At 28.8% G+C, this 22,041-nt stretch overlaps 2 protein-coding genes and 2 long non-coding RNA genes across 4 annotated transcripts; 2 read left to right on the top strand and 2 right to left on the bottom strand.

Annotated features, from left to right (window-relative positions):
• The first annotated feature begins 6,856 nt into the window (after nt 1-6,856).
• LOC101252635 (uncharacterized) lies at nt 6,857-7,761 on the top strand. Its single transcript, XM_010316999.4, has 2 exons — nt 6,857-6,988; nt 7,246-7,761. Exons 1-2 carry the CDS (start codon nt 6,944-6,946, stop codon nt 7,462-7,464), a joined length of 264 nt encoding a protein of 87 aa, XP_010315301.1. The 5' UTR covers nt 6,857-6,943; the 3' UTR covers nt 7,465-7,761.
• Nucleotides 7,762-9,857: 2,096 nt separating this feature from the next.
• Nucleotides 9,858-12,122, top strand: LOC104645422 (uncharacterized). The gene is made up of 2 exons (XR_003244689.2): nt 9,858-10,831; nt 10,944-12,122. It is a non-coding gene; the product is annotated as an uncharacterized lncRNA (long non-coding RNA).
• A 216-nt stretch (nt 12,123-12,338) lies between these two features.
• LOC101255440 (BURP domain protein USPL1) lies at nt 12,339-15,757 on the bottom strand. Its single transcript, XM_004230870.5, has 2 exons — nt 13,802-15,757; nt 12,339-13,695 (listed from the first exon to the last, which is right to left on the bottom strand). Exons 1-2 carry the CDS (start codon nt 13,844-13,846, stop codon nt 12,523-12,525), a joined length of 1,218 nt encoding a protein of 405 aa, XP_004230918.1. The 5' UTR covers nt 13,847-15,757; the 3' UTR covers nt 12,339-12,522.
• A 3,329-nt stretch (nt 15,758-19,086) lies between these two features.
• On the bottom strand, nt 19,087-21,073 carry LOC109120020 (uncharacterized). The gene is made up of 5 exons (XR_002027524.3): nt 20,852-21,073; nt 20,421-20,502; nt 20,224-20,261; nt 19,935-20,060; nt 19,087-19,554 (listed from the first exon to the last, which is right to left on the bottom strand). It is a non-coding gene; the product is annotated as an uncharacterized lncRNA (long non-coding RNA).
• Nucleotides 21,074-22,041: the final 968 nt, after the last annotated feature.

Consider the following 22,041-nt stretch of genomic DNA (forward strand, 5'->3'; position numbering starts at 1 on the left):
AAATAAGAATAAAATAAGAGTTGTCCAAGTTGACCAACATAAACCCTTAACTAATTAGGCTAATTCAAAATTATTAACTTGTATTTTTTCTGTTTTGATGCACGTACTTCTATTAACTTAATATATCACCCTAACACTATACTTCTCTAATTATTTTAATACGTATGAGTAGTTCTTTAAATATTACCGGGAAAAAGACATGTTATACCCCCAATTTCATGATTGTGACACAAAAGATGTAGATATATTCTTTTTGGCTAATTTAAGTGAAAAAAATACGTATAGAAATATATCTAATCATTCTCGTAAAGTTAAAGAAACATATTTGATCCTTATCATTATATATGAATGTTTCTTTTAACTTTTTTTTGATTCAACAATTTATATTTAAAACCTAAATCAGAGCTCAAACATAGGTGTTTACTTGTCAGCGTTCTACCCTTGGGCCTTAATTATGATAACAAATAATTCCTAAAGTATACTAATTGTGTGTTCAACTGCGGAGTGATAAGATAGGATAAGATGGTGAAATAACATTAGCGTGAATTAATTCACTATTTTTTTCCTATAATAATGACCCCAAAATTAGCATTATCACTTTCAAACTTTAGAAGAGATGGTTAAATTAGGATAAAATTATCATATCTTATTATATCTTCAAGTTTTTTTGACTTTCTCCTAGCCATCACCACTACGTCATAGAATTCTAGAAATACATGTTTATTTTAAACCAATTAACTCTTACGTCTTAAATTATCTCAAAATATGTGATAATATTTGAACTGATATAAAATTTAAGAAATAAATAAGACTTTTAAATTTCTAGTCTGAAATAATCTTTGACCATCTGTATATCTATAAAAGAATTTTAACGTTAAGTTATTTTTAATTATAATAATGAAACATTCTATTTTAGATGAAATTATAAAAATGTATGTTACATAAACTGAGACGGAAAAGCCACAGTTACTTGTTGATCTTGTGTTTTGAGGTTTGAAAATTGTGTGAGTAGCCATTGAAATGGTAATGGATTGTGTTCTGCGTCAGCAACAGCAAAACTATATTTTAGTCTAAATAAATGATGCAAGTACTATCCATGGCCATGAAATGTTGAAAGTACATTCATTTGGACTTTTGATAAGAACTGTAGTAACAAAACAGGTGTACGATGCAGTGCAATTTCAAATTTCAAATAGTCTATAGTATACTCCAATATGTCATTATAGTGGATATTTGATATGATTTATGGATGTGCACATAAATAATTAAATTAACCTTCGAATCACAAATAAGAGTTATGACGGAGCAGTAAGTACTCTATCATTTTCAATAGAGCTATATTATTTGAGTTTCTTTGGGCACGTAACATTGAGGAGCATTTACCTTCAAATATGAAAATTTTCAACACAAATTTAAATTTAACCATGCGCTAATATAGATATCAAATAATAAATATCAAATGATGATAATAATAATAAAAAAACTCAAATCTATGTTCCACTATATTGTGTTCTCTATTTATCTCACTTTTTATGTGCTACTATGACTTCTGTTATGTCATATGTACAATCTTTTTTATTTGTCAAACTATTTGCAAGAATCTAATTCATGTGGTGCTACTCTTTATCTACTTTGCGTTCATGTAAATCTTCATATATAGTTGACTTTAGTCTATGACAACACCCTTACCTTCTCCACTAAGAAATATAGATAACTACAATTTTTTGCAAAAGTACTTTCACCGGATAATTTATTTAATTTTTGCTAATTTTTCCACCTCCATCTTGTTCTTCATGATTATTGTACAATATATTAGTATTTTTTATTTTGAATTTATGACAATTGAAGTAGAATATTTTGAAGAAATGGTCTTAAAAAGTAATTTTTGAGTCAAATAGGTATTATTGTAAAAGTTTGAAAATAATGACAAATCATCATTATTGAATAACTTTATTATTGTTTTGGTAAATTGATGACTTGATTTTGCTTTTTATGATATGTATGGAATTTCTGTATTAAATTTGATCTCATTTGAGATAAATTTATATATTAAATTGTTTGAAATTCGAAAAACAAACTATTAGTTTTGGGCAAAAATTCATTCACCTAAACTTCATGCTAAAATTCTTCGGTTCAATTATTTTGCCTAACCTCACACCAAAATGTCAAAAGTGCAACATTATAAGTTCGAAGTTATGGTAACCTTACCAAGACTACAACTTCAGGAAAAACAATAATTGCCCTTGGCAAATTTTATATGATTAAAGTTAAGCTTTGCATGCTAAAAGTAAAAATTCCTAAAATTGATGTGACAAATTAATAATTGAGTTCGGAGCCTAAAAGGTACAAAATATTAACAAAAATTCTAAAATGGTATATAAAATTTTATATTAATCAAAACGATACTAGAACAACAGCGATTTCTTCCTGCCGAAAAAAGTCAAACCGTTGCTACTGCAGCGATTTTGCAAAATGTGATTTTTTTTAAAAAAAATCATGAAAATCGACAGCACACATCTTCATTTGAATTTTCTTTTTTTTTTAAAAAAAAATGAATATTGCTGTCGATTTTCTTGATTTTTCTTTTTTTTTTAAATCACATTTTACTGCAGCGATTTTGCTTTTTTCGGCGGAGGAAGTCGCTATTGTTTCAGCGATTTTGACATTTTAGTTAATATAAAATTTTACATATCTTTTAAGTTTTTTATTAATATTTTATACCTTTAGACTTCGGACTCTTAATAACTCTGAACTCTAAAGTTAGGACTTGTTGAGATCATATATAATTTCAATTAAAAATAATTAACATTTTGTTATACTTCAAGCAAATCCTGTTTGAACTTCGAAGTTTGTTAAATTTCAGACACAAATCGTTGCTACTTCGATCTCGTTTATCTGAAGTGATCCAGAATAAATTTATTTATCAAAGAGAAAACATATTTTTTGCATAAATAACAAACCTAAAATCAGGTATTTGTGCAATTCGGTCAAAAATATCTTTTACAAAAACTTTAAGCAAAGTCCCTTTTTATCCTTTAATGGAGTGATTGATTGACTAGCTAAAGGGTTCAAGTCCTTTAAAACTATCATATTTGAAAAAGTCATTTAGGTGAATGATAATTAAATATTTTAATAGAACATTGTTGCTGTTGAGGCTGTCACATTTCTCATTTGCTAGCAATGAATAATGACAAATGATAGAAAAAATTATGATTTAAATTATCTGCTTAAAAATGTTATTAAACATGATTAGGTTCAATCCCTTTGAGACAAAAAGTGTTTTTTTTTGAGCTAGTGTCACTCAAAAACAAGTCCAAATTAAAAGTATTGGGTACAACAAAGTATGGATTGGTGCCAAACCCTCAATAGTGGAGCTTTAATTTATCAAATTATATTCTCCCTAAAAGTCAATTCGAATCTATTGATCTTGATTCCTGTCCTTCCTTTTTTTATATTGTTCTGGAGTCCCATTAGTATAATGTTATTTACACTATTTTAATATGTTCGTCCGATTTTAGTTTGATAAAATATTAAAGAAAAAAAATTATGTTTAGGGTGTGTTTGGTACGAACGAATATTTTTTGGATTTTTTTTACAATTTTTTCATGTTTGGTTGGATCAAATATTTTTAAAATCAACTCATTTTCCTCAAATTTAATAAAAATGACTTCACTTCAAAATTTAAGGAAAATATTTTCAAAAAATCTCTTCCAACCTCCCTCTACCCACCCTACCCTACTGCCCCCCCCCCAACCCTACCAGTCCCCCATCCAGCCCCTACCAGCCCCCTATCCCTAAAAAAAATTAAGTTTATTTTTTAAAAAAATATTTTCAACTTCAATATTTTAGTTTTTTTCACCTGTACCCTTGACCCTCCCCATCCCTACCACCCCATCTCAAAAAATTAATTCAAAAGTTTATTTTTCAAAAATATTTTCAACTTCAAAAATTCATTTTTTTATCACTACCCTCAACCCCCCTTCCCGCCCACCCACCCCACTCGATCCAAAAAAAAATTAAGTTTATTTTTAGAAAAGATTTTAAACTTCAGAATTTCATTTTTCACCCCGATCCTACTCCTTTAGCCCCTACCAGCCCCTCCACCCCACACATTCCACTAGACCCATGCAAGCCTCCTCCCCCCTCACCATTACGAAAAAAAATTTAAGTTTATTTTTTTAAAAAAAATTAACTTCAAAAATTAATTTCTGTTCTAGTAAAAAATAAAAGATATTTTCCATTTAAAAATCAAACACTAAAATATTTTTTCAAAAAATATTCTCAAAGGGAAGAGCATTGCTCAAACCTTATAAGAAGTGAGACTTTTGTTCCTGCTCATACCATATGAAATTAATTTTTAGGCTTAACTCACACTCAAACATTAGCTTAAAAAAAGTAAAATTGTTTAAATCTTATAATAAATTTAACCATTTCATTAACCATTGAATGAAATTTTTTCTTTCTTTATTAATTCGTTTTGAAATAAATTAAAAGAAATAATTAAAATATTATAACAAGATTCGACATTAAAAAAAAAGAGTGAAGAAAAGTTAGTGGTTTACAGTACAAATTGGTTTGTTAATAGATTTTGGTTTTTTATATTTTGTGCATATATGTGCTGTCATTTGAACTCCTGGCCTAAATACTTTAATTGCATGACAGTATATGAGTACTTTTTCTCATGTTGATTGGCCTAGAACTTTATTTTTTGGGTCCTAAACGTTGACTATTTTAATTTTCTTCTTTTGTTGGTACAATCATGTTTTGTTCCTTATGATCATGACAAAAAATACTTTAACTAGTTTATGCAATATGCGGTGAGCTTGTACTTATCTTTCGATAGATGTTTTTGAATTTAGTCTTTCAAAGTAAGAATTGCGAGAAAACAGAACGTATTTATCATATTAAATAAAAAGTGTATTTATAAGTATAACTGCTATCATAGTTAATAAGATTGAAACTTCTAAAAAAACATTTCATATTAGGAGGACATTTCTCCAAGTAAATAGCGGATATTTCAAATAGTTGTGGATTAATTCAACACGTTGAAATTGAATTATCTTAAATCTAATATTTTTAATGTGGAACATAATTTTACTTATAAAGATATACTGAAATTATAATAAATTGCTAATAGATTTGATTATTTTCTCTCCTGTTCTTGTTTATGAGATCATGAGGTCAAACTTTAACCCTATCTTTTGAGTTAATATCTCAAAAGGTCATTACAAAGTCATTAAATTTTATTTTATGTTAATAAAATCAGATTTTTCCATTAATAAAATTACTAAATTAAATTTGTCATTAAAAATATATTAACATAACAAAATACATTATTATTTTATGTCAAATTAACACGGACCCACAATAAATAAAATTAGAAAAAACTTGTTAAGAATGTTCGAACAAACTTAATCACGGAAACAAATATTTTTATGATTAATTAAAAGTTCTTTCGGGTGTAATCTATTTACATGCTTCTTGCTAAATATAATTGGTTATAAATATCTTGTTAGACTCTGTTTAGCTTCTTTTTAAAAAAAATAAAACATTTTTTTGGGGTGATTACATTTTGGCAGTTTTTATTTTCTTCTTCTTGATCATACAAAAATTATAGACCTCGAAATTGATTATTTTGTAGCAAAATTTTCAAATAAATGTCTAGTTCTTTTATTTGAAATATTATCCTTTATTTTTTTGAAATAATTTTTTTTCTAGCTATTACACTTTTAGATTGGTTGTTTTTTCCTTTAAATTCTGTTTTTTTATGGTGATTACACTTTGTCATTTTTAATTATTTTTTGGAGACATAATATATAAATATGATTCTTAGTTTGATTTCAGCAGATAATTATGTTCTTTAACTTTGAGTGCACACAAGTAGACACTTAACTTGTATAAAATTGAACAAGTGGATATATGTGTCCTACATGACATAGTATACGTAGAATACAAAATTGTCATGTAGGAAAATGCGTTTATTTATTTAATTTTCTATAAGTTTAAGTGTCTACTTGTACGGTCATAATTGTTAGTTATGTCAAGTTAATAATCATATTTATACATTATACCTTTTTTTTTTATGATGATTACACCTTGACATTTTTTAATTATTTTTTTTATGGTGATTGCACTTTGGCTGTTTGTAATTTATTTATTTTTTGGCTTCACCGAATTTAAAAAAAAAAATCAAAATTAGTTGTTTACTAAAAAAGATTCAATTGTTTATTTTTTTTTCTAGATACATGTAATAATTTTAAATCACTAAGATGCGTTAATCATCTAAGAATAGAGAAGTCACTTCTTCAGCGTAAAACTCAATACTTATTATTTTGTTACCCTCCAAAGACATTCAGGTCGATTATGTAATGGTCAGACATAATTAATGAATTGAGGTTCAAGTTAACATCTAATGATAATTAAATTTAAATATAATTCACTATAAAAAAAAATATAATTTCACACTCTATCTTTTTGTTGAAATATGTTGTGTGGATAATCTCATCAATATTTTAATTGAATCAATAAGAAAAGTAAAAAAATGTGCAAATGTTTTCAGGAAAAATTAGGAAATCTCTCGTGAAAAATTGTTTTTTCATTTTGCGTTTTCTTAATGAGTCAGCTTAACAGAAAATAAATGAAAAAATCATTCATTTTCATTGATTTCTAGTAAAATTTATAGATATTTAAAATAATTTTAATACAATTATATTCTCATCCCTTTTATTTATTTCTTAATTTTAAAGAGAAACTGACAGCTTAAGAAATCAGAAGAACTATACATCATATTCTTTTAATATCTTTTTTTCTATTCCTGTTTTTTTTTTTTTTAAATATGTGTAAAAAACATATTTTATTTGGTCATTGTGGAGAGTCTATAAATAGTAAGTCAGACATTTAGAAAGTATACAAATTTTACAAACTCAAAGAGTTTTTCAACAATATGAGATCTCTCTCTATCTTCTTCCTTCTCCTATCTCTTTCTTTGGTAATTCTTCTTCTACTTCCTCTTCTCTAATATTCCACTACTCTCTCTTTAAATTTCGAGATTTAAACAATTACTTTATAAGTATTTTTATTTTTAAAAATTTAAAAATTTTAATATCTGAATTTATAATTAAAATTAAATTATTCAATTATCAAATTTTAATTGTGTCACGTAAACTAAGACATTTAGAGTAATTATTTGCAGATTTAATTTTATGTCTTCCTAGATTTGATTTAATTATTTATTTATTTTTTCAGTTGGGATATGTAATTAGTGATGGTCCAGAAGAATATTGGAAGAGCAAAATGAATGGAGATCCAATGCCTAAAGCACTCAAGGAACTTCTTAATGATCAATATCAAGATTTTCCAATAGAAAGGAACAAATTTGTTAGAAATTTTGATTTAAAGGCTAATATTATTATTTATCATAATGATGTTGATATATATCCAAAAAGATCCAGGCCTACTCCTTAGAATGATCATTTTTATCAGAAAAAAAAACGAAGAAGAAGAAGAAGCTCAAAGGAGAAAAATTATAGATCCATGAAATTAATTCTGCTTAATTATATGTCTTTTTTTTGTTTTTGAATGGTATGTTTCTTAATTACATAGTTACTTACAGCATTAAGCTTCTTGTTGATTAATTAGATGTTGTTTAGTTGCTATTTGTAATGATGCCCAAGTACTTTTCATCGATTGGTAGCTGATTTAGAGGTGAGTTATGCAATTATTAAAAATTCTATATGAGTAATGGATAATGTTTGGTAGTTAGTGAGGTGGTAAATTATTTATGTATAATATTAAGGGAATAGTGGTTAATTTGCAATTTAGAAATTCACATAATTAATTCACGTATAAGTCTCAAATGAATTTTTGTATCACTTTATGTTGGAATAAAAAGTGGAATAACTAATACTTGAATCAGAGGCGGAGCCAGAATTTCAATAAGAGAATTCAAAATCTGTAGAAATAGATAGTCGAAAGGGGTTCGACATCTACTATACATACATATAAATTTATTTTAACAATATATAATAAGCTTCGTCTCTAACCTGAATAACTAAATCATGTGCAACTAATAATAATATTATTAATACATACAATAACTTTAATCATCTACCAAGCGGTAATGTCTAGAAATTATTGTTATTCTTTCATTATCATTTTAGATGTTACTGGCAAGTGAGTGATCTTTGGTCATAAAAAATATGAAATATGAAGAAAAGTAGTAGTATTTATTTTTAAGTTGAAAATCATATTTGAAATTTGTACTGGTATTTAAATATGAAATACAATTTTTTTTTTAATTTTTATGAATAATTAAAAATAGAAATGATGAAAACAACTTTTTAGTAAATTTTCACCATCCAAAAAATTATAACAATATATGTTCAAACAATTTTACGAAAAGAAAAATAAATATAAGTTGAATCTGGAACGTGTTCTGTGTACACTGATTAAATTAAGTATTGTTGACCTCCTATTGGCGTTAAGCCGGCTAATCTTTAAATTAAAAAAATAAAAAGAAGAATCAATCCAACTTAATGACACCAAGCTAATTGCAAAATAATAGAATAAATTCATCAACAAACTTTAGGAACACCAGATTGACTTTTTAATTTCAGATCACACTCCCTATTTTACTAGATGCATTTTTAATCATCCTTCATAAAAGAAACGCATTTTAAAAATGTGTTTAGAAATTAAACAGATAAAATTAAATGATACAAGAGTAGTACTTTTTTAAAATGTAACTTTATAAGTAATTCATTTGAATGTAAAACATAACTCAAGGAATTGACGTTATTTTTTCAAATTTCTGAAATCAAATAAATTTTATTATTCTATATACACATAATATTTAAATAGTTTACTTCAAATATTAGTTTCCAAAAGAAATTTAATATAAATAAATTTAATTTTGTCATTTTTTTTCTAGAGGCACATTTTTCTTGTCAAAGATAAATACTATTATTATCTTTTAAACATGATAAAGTGTTTAATGATTAGATACATTTTATATTTTGATTTTATTCTTATTTTATTTTTTATTGCAAAAAACATCCAGCCAAATTAATGTAAAAAATTGAGCCCATTAAGGCAATAATCATTTTACGAAAAAATTGTATGTAATATAGCAAATTAATAATCTAAAATAAATGGAGTAGTTAGGGTTTAATCTAATTGTATTCCATAGCAAACGTTTGCAAAAAAATTTCAAGCGCCACTCTCACAGATCTCTCGCTCGCTTACTCACTTTTTTATACAAACATAAGTGTATAACAATTATTTCTAACTGTATAAAGCAGAAAAAATTGTATAAATATATATATTTTTGTTCTCCTCTTTCAGATCTCGCTCGCCACTCTACCAAATCTTGCTCGTCATCCTCGCATTTCTCACTTATACAAACAGAAGCGAAATGTATAAATTGCGTTTATGTTTATATAAAGCGTGAGAAAATTGTATATACACATGCAAGTACATATATTTTCGTCCTATACACTTATAATTATACAATAAAATACTTTCCCGCCTAGTTTCTTTCTCTCTTTCTCGTTTTATATAATTTTTAAATTGATTTAATTTCTCTCTTTCTCGTTTTATACAATTCGATTTAATTGTATATTCCTTGTCAAGTCTCTTTTGTCTTTCTCTCTTTCTCATTTTATATAATTTCAAATTGTACATAATCGTTCTATACACTTGTAATAATATAATTTGTTTTATACATTTCGTTTTTATATAGTTTTTCGCCTAAGTGTCTTTCTCTTTCTTATTTTATACGCTTCGTTTTATACAATTTGCTTCAACTGTATGTGTATAGCGAATTATACAATTTCTAAATTTGCTATGGAGCACAATTATGTAAACTTTGCTATAATATATAAATATAAATTTTTTATTTGCGATATCTAAAAGTTGCTAATTAATTGGATGCACTATTTGCTGCACAGTTTTCATAACTACATATTGGAAAACCAATCAAAATTTGATAAAATTTAGTTGAAGAATTGAACGTCCACCGATATTTCGCTATGAAATTTGGGAATAAAATAGAATCTTTTAACTTGTTCATAGTTCTAAATTCCAAAAGCATTGTTACAGCGTTAGGGTTTTTCTGCCCACCATATATTTCTTACTCAGCGCCAAATCGATCAAGCAACAATTTACCGGCGATCGGAATGGCTAGTCCGGTTGTGCAATACAATGACGAAACATGTGGAACTTTTTTAGTCGAAGGAACCAGGGAAGGTGAAAATGTATGTTTGCGGCGTTGTACCATATGGGCCATGCCCGGCCCGTGCCTATGTCGTCTGCAACATTCTCTACAGGTATCTGAAAGTCCGCAATTTCACTGATATTGTTGATAATGTAGTTTAATTCGTTGGACTAAAGAGAGTGGGGAAAATGATGAATGATGATCCGGTCTATTGAGTCGGAAATTTCTACGAGACATGGATGATCTCACCGGCTCTTCGCCGTGTGGAACAGATTATTGATTGCTAGTATAATGACTAATTGCTGTGGGTACGCGATTGACAGAGATGTTAATTCTCGTTGATAGTTTTCCGGAGTATGGTGGTTGATTATCTGCTGGACGGGAATTAGAAAGAAAAGCCAAATCCTGCTGATTTTGCCTTGGGTAAGGCTGCAAAGAATGATGTACCAAGTTGGAAGAATGGATTGGCATATTGAGTGCGGTGCAATGAGCACACACTATCTAACACATTCCTTTGATGTACATTGTGGTGGGATTGACGTGATTTTTCCTCACCATAAGGAGATGATTTTTCACTGTACAGGAAGATACTCGATTGTACCATCCCCTTGGATTGAGGTACTTCTTGTTGGGGTCACACTATTGCTCTGCTGTGAATAACTCAGAATCTTCAGAATCTGTGTTCTAGATTTATCAGAGTTTACATGATTGTGAAATAACCTTGTGACAGGGTCCTTGTCATCATCAACAATACTAAATGGGGTGGCTGCATCTGTTGTTAGCGATAAGGCCATGTGTTGGAAACAAACCTTGCTGATGATTTGCGCACGTCTACAATTTTAAAAGATGCGCTTAAGCTTATTAATAATTATGTGATAAGCCCACAAGAGTATGCTTTGTCCTAAACTAAGATTGAAAAAGAAGTGAAGGCAGTGCTGGATGTCCTTGGATTGCTTGTCTCATGCTTGCGGCTTTGCAGCAGTTGAAAGAGGTCTGTTATGTTTTCAATCCACACTTTTAAGTTTGTGATCTGTGTTCTGTGAAACTCTTTAAACATTATGAGGACAAATTAAGTTATTGTTTTATTAAGATCCTGCCGCTGGAAAGAAATCTAGACAAGAGTTACACTGGAAAAACAGAAAAATATGCATAAATATTATTAACAGATGAGGCACTAGTGGAGTAAGAGCTACTGCCAACATGGAGTGGTAATTTTTTGAACCCTCACTAGGATATCCGATGGAATAATGTGACACATAGGGGGTGATCCTGGTAATATATTGAGCGCTCAAAAAGTTACATGAGATGGACTCCATTCAGAGGTATCCAAATGACAAATTGCAATTGCTTCCACTCTATCACCATCTTCACCCTGAATGAAGCCTTTGAATACCTTGTTCTTGATAATTGTGTAATGATAGTTGAAAATCGCATAAGTATAAGTCATTGTACAACATTCCACAATATTAGGAGCTTCAACTTTTTGCGGAGCATCCAAAATAGTATACCTTTTTGGAGGGGAGTTGAGCTTGAAACATGAGTTGTGGACATAGCTTTGATTTGGGTATTTCCTCGAATGATTTCTTGCTTAAAATCAAGTATTGCCTGTGAGGATGTGGCACAGTGCAGCTTTGTGTCTCCCTTTATAGGTGGAGCTTCACATTCTCTCAATGGCATCTTCGATGGCTTTAACTTGTAGAGACCATTGAAGTCAAGTATTGAAGCTTGTCAAAATTCTTATCTGAGCTCTTTTATGATTATTCTTGCTTTGTTATAGCTGTTCTGCCTCTTAAGAGAAGGTTATCTGGTAAATTATGTTTTATAGCTCATTGCTTCTGGATTTGAATCCAAAAATCCACATGTAACTTAATGTTGGACTCATTGCAATGCATGACTGTTATTTCTTCAATTGAATGCTACTATTTGTGTGTTGGTCGTTCACAATTATCATTAGCAATAGATCTATTACATCTTGTAAATTTAGTTTGAATTGGAATCGAAATATGAAACAAGCGATATTCATGATGGTGTCTCGACATAGTCATGTCTATTAGTGCAATGCTTTCTTCTTGCATTTAGTGATAAGTTCTTTAAATAAGACTACGAATCAACTGTGGAAGTTCCATTGCCAGAAAATCTTATTATTTTATTTGGGTCTCACCACAGGAAAGGAAGCTAAATAAGAGGGGTACACTGAAACAACACAGAAAAGATACATGAAAATATAACTAGTAAACATACATGCATCAGCAGGTAATAATAAAACAGTAGCGAACAAAAGCTGCTATCGACATGGAGATACTGCTTCTTCAAATCACTTGTGTAGAGGCGATTTTTGGAACCCACACTAGATTATCTGATGGAAAAAAGTGACAGATAGGGGATGTTCCTGGTAATATACCGAGCAATTGGAAAGATGCATGAGATGGACTCCACTCAGAAGTATCCAAATGACAAACAGCAATTGCTTCCACTCTATCACCATTTTCACCCCCTAATGAAACCTTAAACACTTTGCTCTTGCTAATTGTGTAATGACAGTAGAAAATCGCGTAAGCGTAAGGCATGGTATGACATGCCACCATCTTGGGAGTTTCTACTTCTTGAGGAGCATCCAAAATAGTATACTCTTGAAGTGGGGGAGTTGAGTTTGAGAAATGAGTTGTGGACAGAGCTTTGAATTGAGTTTTCTCTCCCATGATTCCTTGAACAAAATCAAGCATTGCCTCCGCGGATGTGGCACAGTACTTTGTCTCTCCCTTAATATGTGGAGCCTCACATTCTCTCAGTGTGTCTTCCATGGCTTTCCCCTGTGGAGAGTTTCGAGAGAATGAGAAACGTTGAAGGAGGTTTGGGAGTTCCTTTTGTGAAAATGGAATGGAATCAGCTTCTTCTTTTGGCAAGAAACTCGGAGAAGAAGAAAGATCTCTTCTTGGGAAGGAGACAGTTATTGTTTTCCCTATCTTTAGATCATTTATTAGGAAGAAAACTCTTAAAGAAGGATCAATATGATCCATATGGGATGATGAATGGATATGTGCCTTTGCTGTTTTTACTTGTTGATGCTTGTTTTCTTCTTGTTTGTCGCTCACTTCTTGTAGAGTTTGCTGAGCATTTTCTCCTTGGTTACTGTATATCCATAGGTGATTATCAAACTTGTTTTCATGATCAATGTTATATGATGATAAATGAAGTCGGGCATTCTCTTCCTTGATTTTGTGATTGCCCTGCTGAGAATTTTCACCTTGGTTAAGGTATATCCTGAAATTCGTGTCGTCCTTATTTACAAGGTTCTTGTTATTTGATGATGGATGAACTTGGACATTCTCTGCTGTTTTGTGATGATCATTTTCTCCTTGGTTATCATAAATCCAAAAATAGACATTAGGCTTTTGGACTTCTTCATCTGGAATTGGGAAGTTCAATCTTTTGCCCTGTAGGTTCCCTTGAACCATTTTCCTAGCTTCTGTTCCATAAGCAACCTGTCAACATACATATAAATGCTTTAACATTTAAATCAAAACTTTATATAAGTAGAACCAATATTGAACAAACTATTAAGACTGAGGAAAGTAGAGTGAAAATTACCAGCAGAATTAGGGAGAGAACACAAAAACCAAGCTTAAGATCCATTTGTTTTTTCTTTTGAGTCCTTCAGAAACTTTCCTGAAGTATAGATAAATATATATCAGAGATGTAAAATGACCCCCGCTGAGCGAAAACTGAATTAACCAATAAATCGAATCAATAAAAATGTTATCGGGTTAATGGACTTTTAATGATTTTATCAGTAAAAAATTATTTGGTTATTGGTTCGATTTTGGTCTTTTAATATTGAATTATTGAGTAAACCAATACCCATTAAGACAAACAGACAACAACAGTAATTTAGTACGTTACTCATACATAAATATTAATATCAATACTTTATTGGTTACTATTTTTGTCCTTTAGCCGTCAATCCACATTAATGTCCTAGTTCTTTTATTTGTGATCCACTTTTCTATAGTCGAACGAAATTGTTAGAGAAGTCACATGATTATTTTATGAGCATTTTCTTATTGGTTAAGGTGAAACCTGAATCATTCAGGATCAAAAATCGATAAAAATATCTTATTGATTTAGTATATTTATAAGTAAAAAACTAATAGGAAGTAAAATATAAAATCAAAACTGATGCACACCCTACCCCATACATATAAAAATAAATAAATAGAATAATGGAAATATTTGGACAATCAAGATGGCACTGTTTATTGATCTGATTGGAAATAATGCAGTTAGTTGCATACTTCTAGTCTATTCTTAGATGGACTGTTGTGGCAAGTGACAATTTAATATAGTCCGTATCGTATGAGCAAGTTTCTGAATAATGTCATAATTAATTATAAAGATTGTCCGATTGGAGAACATATCTTGCATGCAGATATAAATAATTATTTTATTCTTAACCATATATATATATATCGCGAATCACGTTAGAGTGGGACATTAATATTTGTCTCAACGTATGCATGAGGGGTTAGCCCCAAAGGACAGAAATGTATTTGAAATTTTCATAAAATCCAAAACCAAATATTTTAAGCAAGATTTTGATAATATATGTAAATAATGATAAGTCATGAATACTTACCTTTACAATAACAATACATTATTTTTAGCCAAATACATAAACCTCCATCTTAGAAAAGTATCTAGCTAAGGCAATACACTGAGAATGAACGTGTATGGAGCAATTCGAAGAATTTATAATCCAAGTAGTAACAACAAACATGTGTTAGTGGTTAATCCATTCTTGTGTTAATTTGTTCATATACTTCTTTATATATATTTTAAATAAATATTCTTAGTAAAAGTTTTCAAAATCCATTTTCTATCAAGTAAATATTCTTAAAGTCACCTCAAAACATTTAGTGGTTGAACTTCCACAAAATTATTTTAAATTATTGGACATTGTTTATATAATGATAATTGTCATTTGCATTATCACGTGAATCATGGACATCAAAGACAAAAATATAGAAATTGAATAAAATATGAGTAGGTTGAAGAGAAGCAATCAACTAAATATAAAGTCATCAACTTTCCCCTTTGATTTCAAGCTAACGAACAATCTTTTAATCTATATCGTTAGTTTCAAGTTCACCAAAGTATGATTATTAGAGTCCAAAAATGAATTAAGCAAAAGGCTATAGAGATCAAAAAGGAGGAACGAATTAAGCAAACAAATTACTCAGGGTTAAAGAGGTCAGTGAAAAATATAATATATTTATAAGTGAAACCAGCATAAAAGACCAAATTTAAGAGATTCGACGTGTAACACACCAATGAAAATATTAAAATTAACACGTCAAGGCAACTGTTTTTCATTTTTTTAAAAAATTTATGCACGTGACGTGTCTTCTTACACACTGATATCACCAAATCCCAATATTAATTATTAGTAGTAATAAATTTATTATTATTTTTATTTACTTGTCTATTTTTATTTTTTTTTAATAATTATTTTTATTTTTATTTTGCTAAATTAAAAAAGAATAAAAAATATATTTTATTATACTCTTGTTAATTACTTTTCAAAAGTAAAACTTTTTAAAAATATTAAATTTTTAATTTATGCACTTCATAATTAATAGGTAGTAAAATGATAAATTTATCATATCAAAAATTATTTTCTTAATAGGTGTGTTTTTTCAAGAGTGGACAAGTAATTAGAGACAGATGGAGTATTATTCATTATTTAGTCATGGCAAATTATTATTTTCTCCGTTTAAAAAAGGATGACCTAGTTTGACTTGGAATGAAGTTTAAGCAAAAAAAGATTTTTAATCTTGTGGTTCTAAATTAAAGTTATATTAAATGTACCAAAATATCTTTTAATCTTGTGATCTTAAATATGTCAGGTGTAAAGTTAAAGTCAAAGTGCTGCCAAAAAAGAAAATAAGTCATTCTTTTTTAAACAGACTAAAAATGAAATAATGGCATTCTTTTTTAAATAGAGGAAATAATATTCGTTCCGTTTGATAAAAAATGACATTTTTTCCTTTTTAGTGAGTTTGGAAGAAGGTTTGATCCTTTTCATTTTTTAGCAACATTCTAATTTCATTTTTTCATGTGATATATTTACAGTGAAAAGACTAAAATTTTAAATTTCTTAATTTTTGTGTTCGGTGAAACTAGGTTTTTTTTTTTTTAAAAAAAGAAGGGTGTAATAGAAAAAGTTACTTGGATGAGCACCTTTTAATAAATAATTACTTACTTTAGCGATAATTTTTATTTATTATCATTTATAGCAATACTATGTTAAATATATAACATGTATTAAAAGTGAATTATGTACGCAATATATATGTATTATATATTTTTAAAAATATATCATGCTTGTTTGGTAAAAAATTAACACATATATTATAAGTGTATTAAAATGTTTAATGAATATATCATCTATCAATAAAATTCATTTGCATTAAAACAATATTATAAATGTATAAAAAGTGATTGAGTTGAAAAAAAAATTATTATTATAAATGACAATTGCACGCGTGAGATACACGTGTTCTTGCCTATTAATCCGAATTAATTAATCGACCATTTTCTTTTATATTATATCCACTCTTAAGAAGGGGTCAAACCAAAATAGCCGTTGGATCAAGTGACTTTATTCTCTGGATACCAAAATAGCCGTTGGATACATCAAATTAAATAATGCATAAAAATAATTTAAATACAATTAATGTAAATATAACTAATACGTATATTGCTATTGCAAACAATACTAATACATACTAAATATTATTATTCTTATACACTTTGCCTATCATCATTTTGAAATTTACTTTGTATATGTTAAAATATACTAATGAATATAAATTTTGAATCTAGTTTGAATCCACTAGATTTGGCGATAATGATAAATTACGAATTTGAACCTATAAAGTATAAACTTTACATACACTTCCTTGACTTGGACATTATTGGACGATGGACATTGGTCCCAAGTTCCACTTTAATAGCAGTAAAATAAATTATAATAGCAATTAATGTTATAATAAAAATAATTTTTAGTGACATTAAATATTGATACTAATAAAAAGTGATAAAGTCTTTATCGGTATTAGTTAAGTGACATTAGAACAAATATCGCTAAAAACTTTAGGGACATATATAAAAAATGACAATTGCTGCTAAAAATATATATTTAGCGACAATTAAGATTTAAATATAACTAATAATCATTTTTATCGTAGCGTAAGTGATCAATGATAGGGAATCAAATTTTTTTTTGGTCATGTGCCTTCAACAATCACTGTCCAGGTATTACAATTGGTTGCTCCCTCTCCATTTAACACGAACTAAAAGACTACTGGTTAGATTCAAAAATCCAAGTTTAATTAGGTCTATATCTGTGAACGATATATAGGGAAACAGCTCCACTTTTTATTTAATATTTTAGTAAATGAGCATAAAAAATATTATCCAAAAGTATTTATGTATAATCTAATAAAATAGTACAATGTGAAATGTGGTGGCAGTCAGAAAGAGGGGTGGGGATGTTTGGGTTGGGGCCTTGGGGGTAAGGAGACAATGAACGTAAGGCTTCACTAGAGGAACTTATTTTTCTAGAAAAAAATATTTTTCGAAGCATCTCGTCACCATACACCCAAATTGGGATGAGAGGTATTTGATCAAAAGATTTGGGTTGATGGACTAGGCTTGGGTTATATTTTGTTGGAAAAATAATTTAAATACACAATGATAAGTTTAGTATTCTCTAATTTTCTCTTCTTTTTTTAAATATTATATAATTCTTTTTTTTTTTAATTTTAGTAGAAGTTTAGAGATACATAGTCTTCTCTCTCCTATAACACACACTTCCCAATATCATGCCTATTTTTTCTCCACTAAAACACTCAGTCTTTTGAATCACTTTTTTATTTTGAATTATTAATTTTAATTAAAAACGTTTCACAACATTTAATATGAAATTTTGAATTTCAAAATTCAAAAAAATTGAAATTTCTGAAAATTGGACCATTGTTCTCTGGTTCTTCTTCTTCTTACTCCAGCATCCGTCTATAGTCTTTTTCTTCTTCTTCTTAATCCATTATCTGTTCTTATTTTCTTCTATTTTTTTCTTCTTGTTCATTGCTATATTACATCAGCTGTCTCTAGGTGTTCTTTTTCTTCTTACTCCATCATCTGTTCTTCTTTTCTTTTCTTTTTTTCTTTTTGTCCATTGTTCTATTACATCATATTAATGGATCTTTTTACTAATAAAAAGATTTATAATTCGGACGATGAAAATTGGAAAGAAAATAGAAAAAAGTCTTTGCATGATCCTATAAATGTTCGGAAGAATTCAAACAAAGATCTTGACGAATCATCTAAATCAAAGGTTGACAAAATACACTAAAAAGGAAAAAAAGAAGCAGCAACCCCATATGTATCAAGAATTTTTAAAAATTGTTATTATGTATCAGACAATAAATTTAATACATAAGTATTCAGTGTGTTATAGTGTGTTAGTCGATGCATTGATACATGAATTAGATGTGTATCATATGATTTCCTATGTATCAAGAGTTTTTGAAAATTGTTATCATATATCAGTCAATAAGTTTAATAACTACGCCATCAAGTGTGCTTGCTGATACATATCGACTCAGTGTGTTATAGTGTTTAGACGATGCATTGATACATGAATTTGATGTGTATCATATGATTTTCTATGTATCACGAGTTTTTAAAAATTGTTATCATGTATCAGTCAATAAGTATAATAACTGAATGTTCATAAAAATGTCTTCAAACTAGATGATATAATCTTGAATTTTCAAAATTTGAAATTGTTATCCAATTACGTGCTGAATTAATGCTTATTAATGAACGGTTACCGTAATTTAAGTTGATTTAGATAACAAATTTAAATATTCCGTTTTTCCCCTTTTTAATCTTAACAGTTTTAAGTTACGGTGTATCATTTACCATGTATCACAACATACTAATGTATCATGCCACAACAATTTTAAGGGATTATTAGTAAATACTAAATTTGTCGGGACAGAATACAATTATTGTATTACACTATGAGATTCCTTAAATTTATACTATTTTGTTGGCATTGGACTTTAAAAATTGTACTACATTTGGTGAAATGGGCTTTCTCTTCTGTTTTGGGCTAAAGTACACAAATACTCATTGTTTGGTATGAGGAGGAGCTCAATTCTAATTTATATTGTTTACTGCTTGTTTCATCAAGAAAGTAAGAGTGTATGTATCACTTGTGTTTGTGATGTCACTTTGTTTCAGAATTCTGAAAGAGAAATTGTTGATTGCTACATCTGACAAAGAGAACCAAAAGTTATTGCATGTAAAAATATATGGTTTTATATACATGAAAAGGAGAAGACAACCAGAAATTTGAAGCGGAAATTCAAAATACAAAACGGAAACTATAATCACCCAAATAGATTAAAATTATTGGGACTTTTGTAACATGGAATAAGAATCAAATTTCACATACCCAAAACAAATTTGGTATATTCATCCACCCAAATCAATCTCAATCAGCCAACCAAAAGGATAATCCAACGTCAATAACAATCCCAAATATAAAAATAAGTGAATATTCACATATTCAGATCAAATTTGAAACTTCAACATTGATTGAAAAGGAAGATGACGGAAAAAAGAAAGCTTAATTGAAACATGTAAACCTTACTTGGAGAACGCTGGAGAGAGTGAACTTCGATGTGTAACCAGTGAATCATTATAAATGAAGAATTAGAAGGAAGACACAGGAGGAGGAAGACATGCATATTGATTTTACCAGAAGAAGACACGTTACCTAAGAAATTGAAAAAACAAAATTGATTAACCCAGGAGAAGACACCTAGCCATATACATAATTGAAAAGACAAAAATAACCCTTGAACAATGAAGCAGACATATTGATTATGCCTTTTCTAATATAGGAGAATAACATGGAACAAGAATCAAATTTCACATACCCAAATCAAATTTGGTATATTCATCCACCCAAATCAATCTCAATCAGCCAACCAAAAGAATAATCCAACGTCAATAACAAAACCAAATGGAAAAATAAGTGAATATTCACATATACAAATCAAATTTGAAACTTTAACATTGATTGAAAAGGAAGATGACGAAAAAGGAAAGCTTAATTGAAACATGTAAATCTTACCTGGAGAACGCTGAAGAGAGTGAACTTCGACGTGTAACCAGTGAATCATCATAAATGAAGAATTAGGAGGAAGACATGCATACTGATTTTACCAGAAAAAGACACGTTATCTAAGAAATTGAAAAAACAATACTGATTAACCAATGAGAAGACACCTAGCCATATACATAATTGAAATGACAAAAATAACCCTTGAACAATGAAGCAGACTGTTGATTATGCCTTTTCACATACCCAAATCAAATTTGGTATATTCACCCACCCAAATCAATCTCAATCAGCCAACTAAAAGGATAATCCAACGTCAATAACAATTCCAAATGGAAAAATAAATGAATATTCACATATCCAGATCAAATTTGAAACTTCAACATTGATTGAAAAGCAAGATGACGAAAAAAGAAAGCTTAATTGAAACATGTAAATCTTACTTGGAGAACGCTGAAGAGAGTGAACTTCGATGTGTAACCAGTGAATCATCATAAATGAAGAATTAGGAGGAAGACATAGGAGGAGGAAGACATGCATACTGATTTTACCAGAAGAAGACACGTTATCTAAGAAATTGAAAAAACAAAATTGATTAACCAAGGAGAAGACACCTAGCCATATACATAGTTGAAAAGACAAAAATAACCCTTAAACAATGAAGCAGTCATGTTGATTATGCCTTTTCTAATATAGGAGAATATAGCCCATACCCACATTCATTAAACTTGATAATTTTCGCTTAACTAAACTAAATCAGTATCAAAAATTGTATTGATATTATTAAGGCTGATAATTTTGCTTAACTAATACTAAATCTATATATATGGTATTATTAAAATTTCTTATTCAGAAATTACTTGTTAGTCAATGATACTATAAGAATATATGTATAATGTTGTGGTATGAAAGAATGTAATAATGGGATATTTATTTATAATTATTTTGTTTTTATGCGGTGTTTGCTTAGTTTATCTTTTATTTTAGGGAAAAATAATAATGTTCATTTTACTACTCCCTCCGTCCACTATTGTTTGTCAGGTACACTAAAAAAAATGTCCAAAATTAATTATCAATTTAAACAATAAAAAATAATAAGTCACTTTTTTCAATTCTGCCGTTAATAATCACATATCTTTTGGTTTCAGTAACCATTTTAAAGTTACAACATACAAGACTATTTTAATGCTAAAAAGTTATTTTTACATTTCTCAAATACTATCAACCATTTTAATAATGATTGATAGTAGGGTTATTAATCAAATTGCACCTTATATTAAATTTTCTTAAAGGTTGTATGTAACTTTATCTTGACAAACAATAGTGGACGGACTATGGAGAGAGTAATAAAAGATTTACATTTAGGGTGTGTTTGGTATGAAGGAAAATGTTTTCCTGTAAAATAAGTAGATTTTGGACTTATTTTTTCATGTTTGGTTGGTGAGTAAAAATTATTTTTCGGAAATGAATTTTAGTGTTTGATTTATGAATGAAAAATGTTTTTGAGAAACATCTTTTATTTTTACTAGAGCAGAAACTAATTTATGAAATTGAAAATATTTTGTAAAAATAATTTTTTTTTGGGTGGTGGTGGCGGGTGGGGGGTAGTGGGGGTGGGGGAAGGTGGAGGGGT

The sequence above is a fragment of the Solanum lycopersicum genome, chromosome 1 (genome assembly GCF_036512215.1).
Source record: "Solanum lycopersicum chromosome 1, SLM_r2.1".
Classification (NCBI taxonomy): Eukaryota; Viridiplantae; Streptophyta; class Magnoliopsida; order Solanales; family Solanaceae; genus Solanum; species Solanum lycopersicum.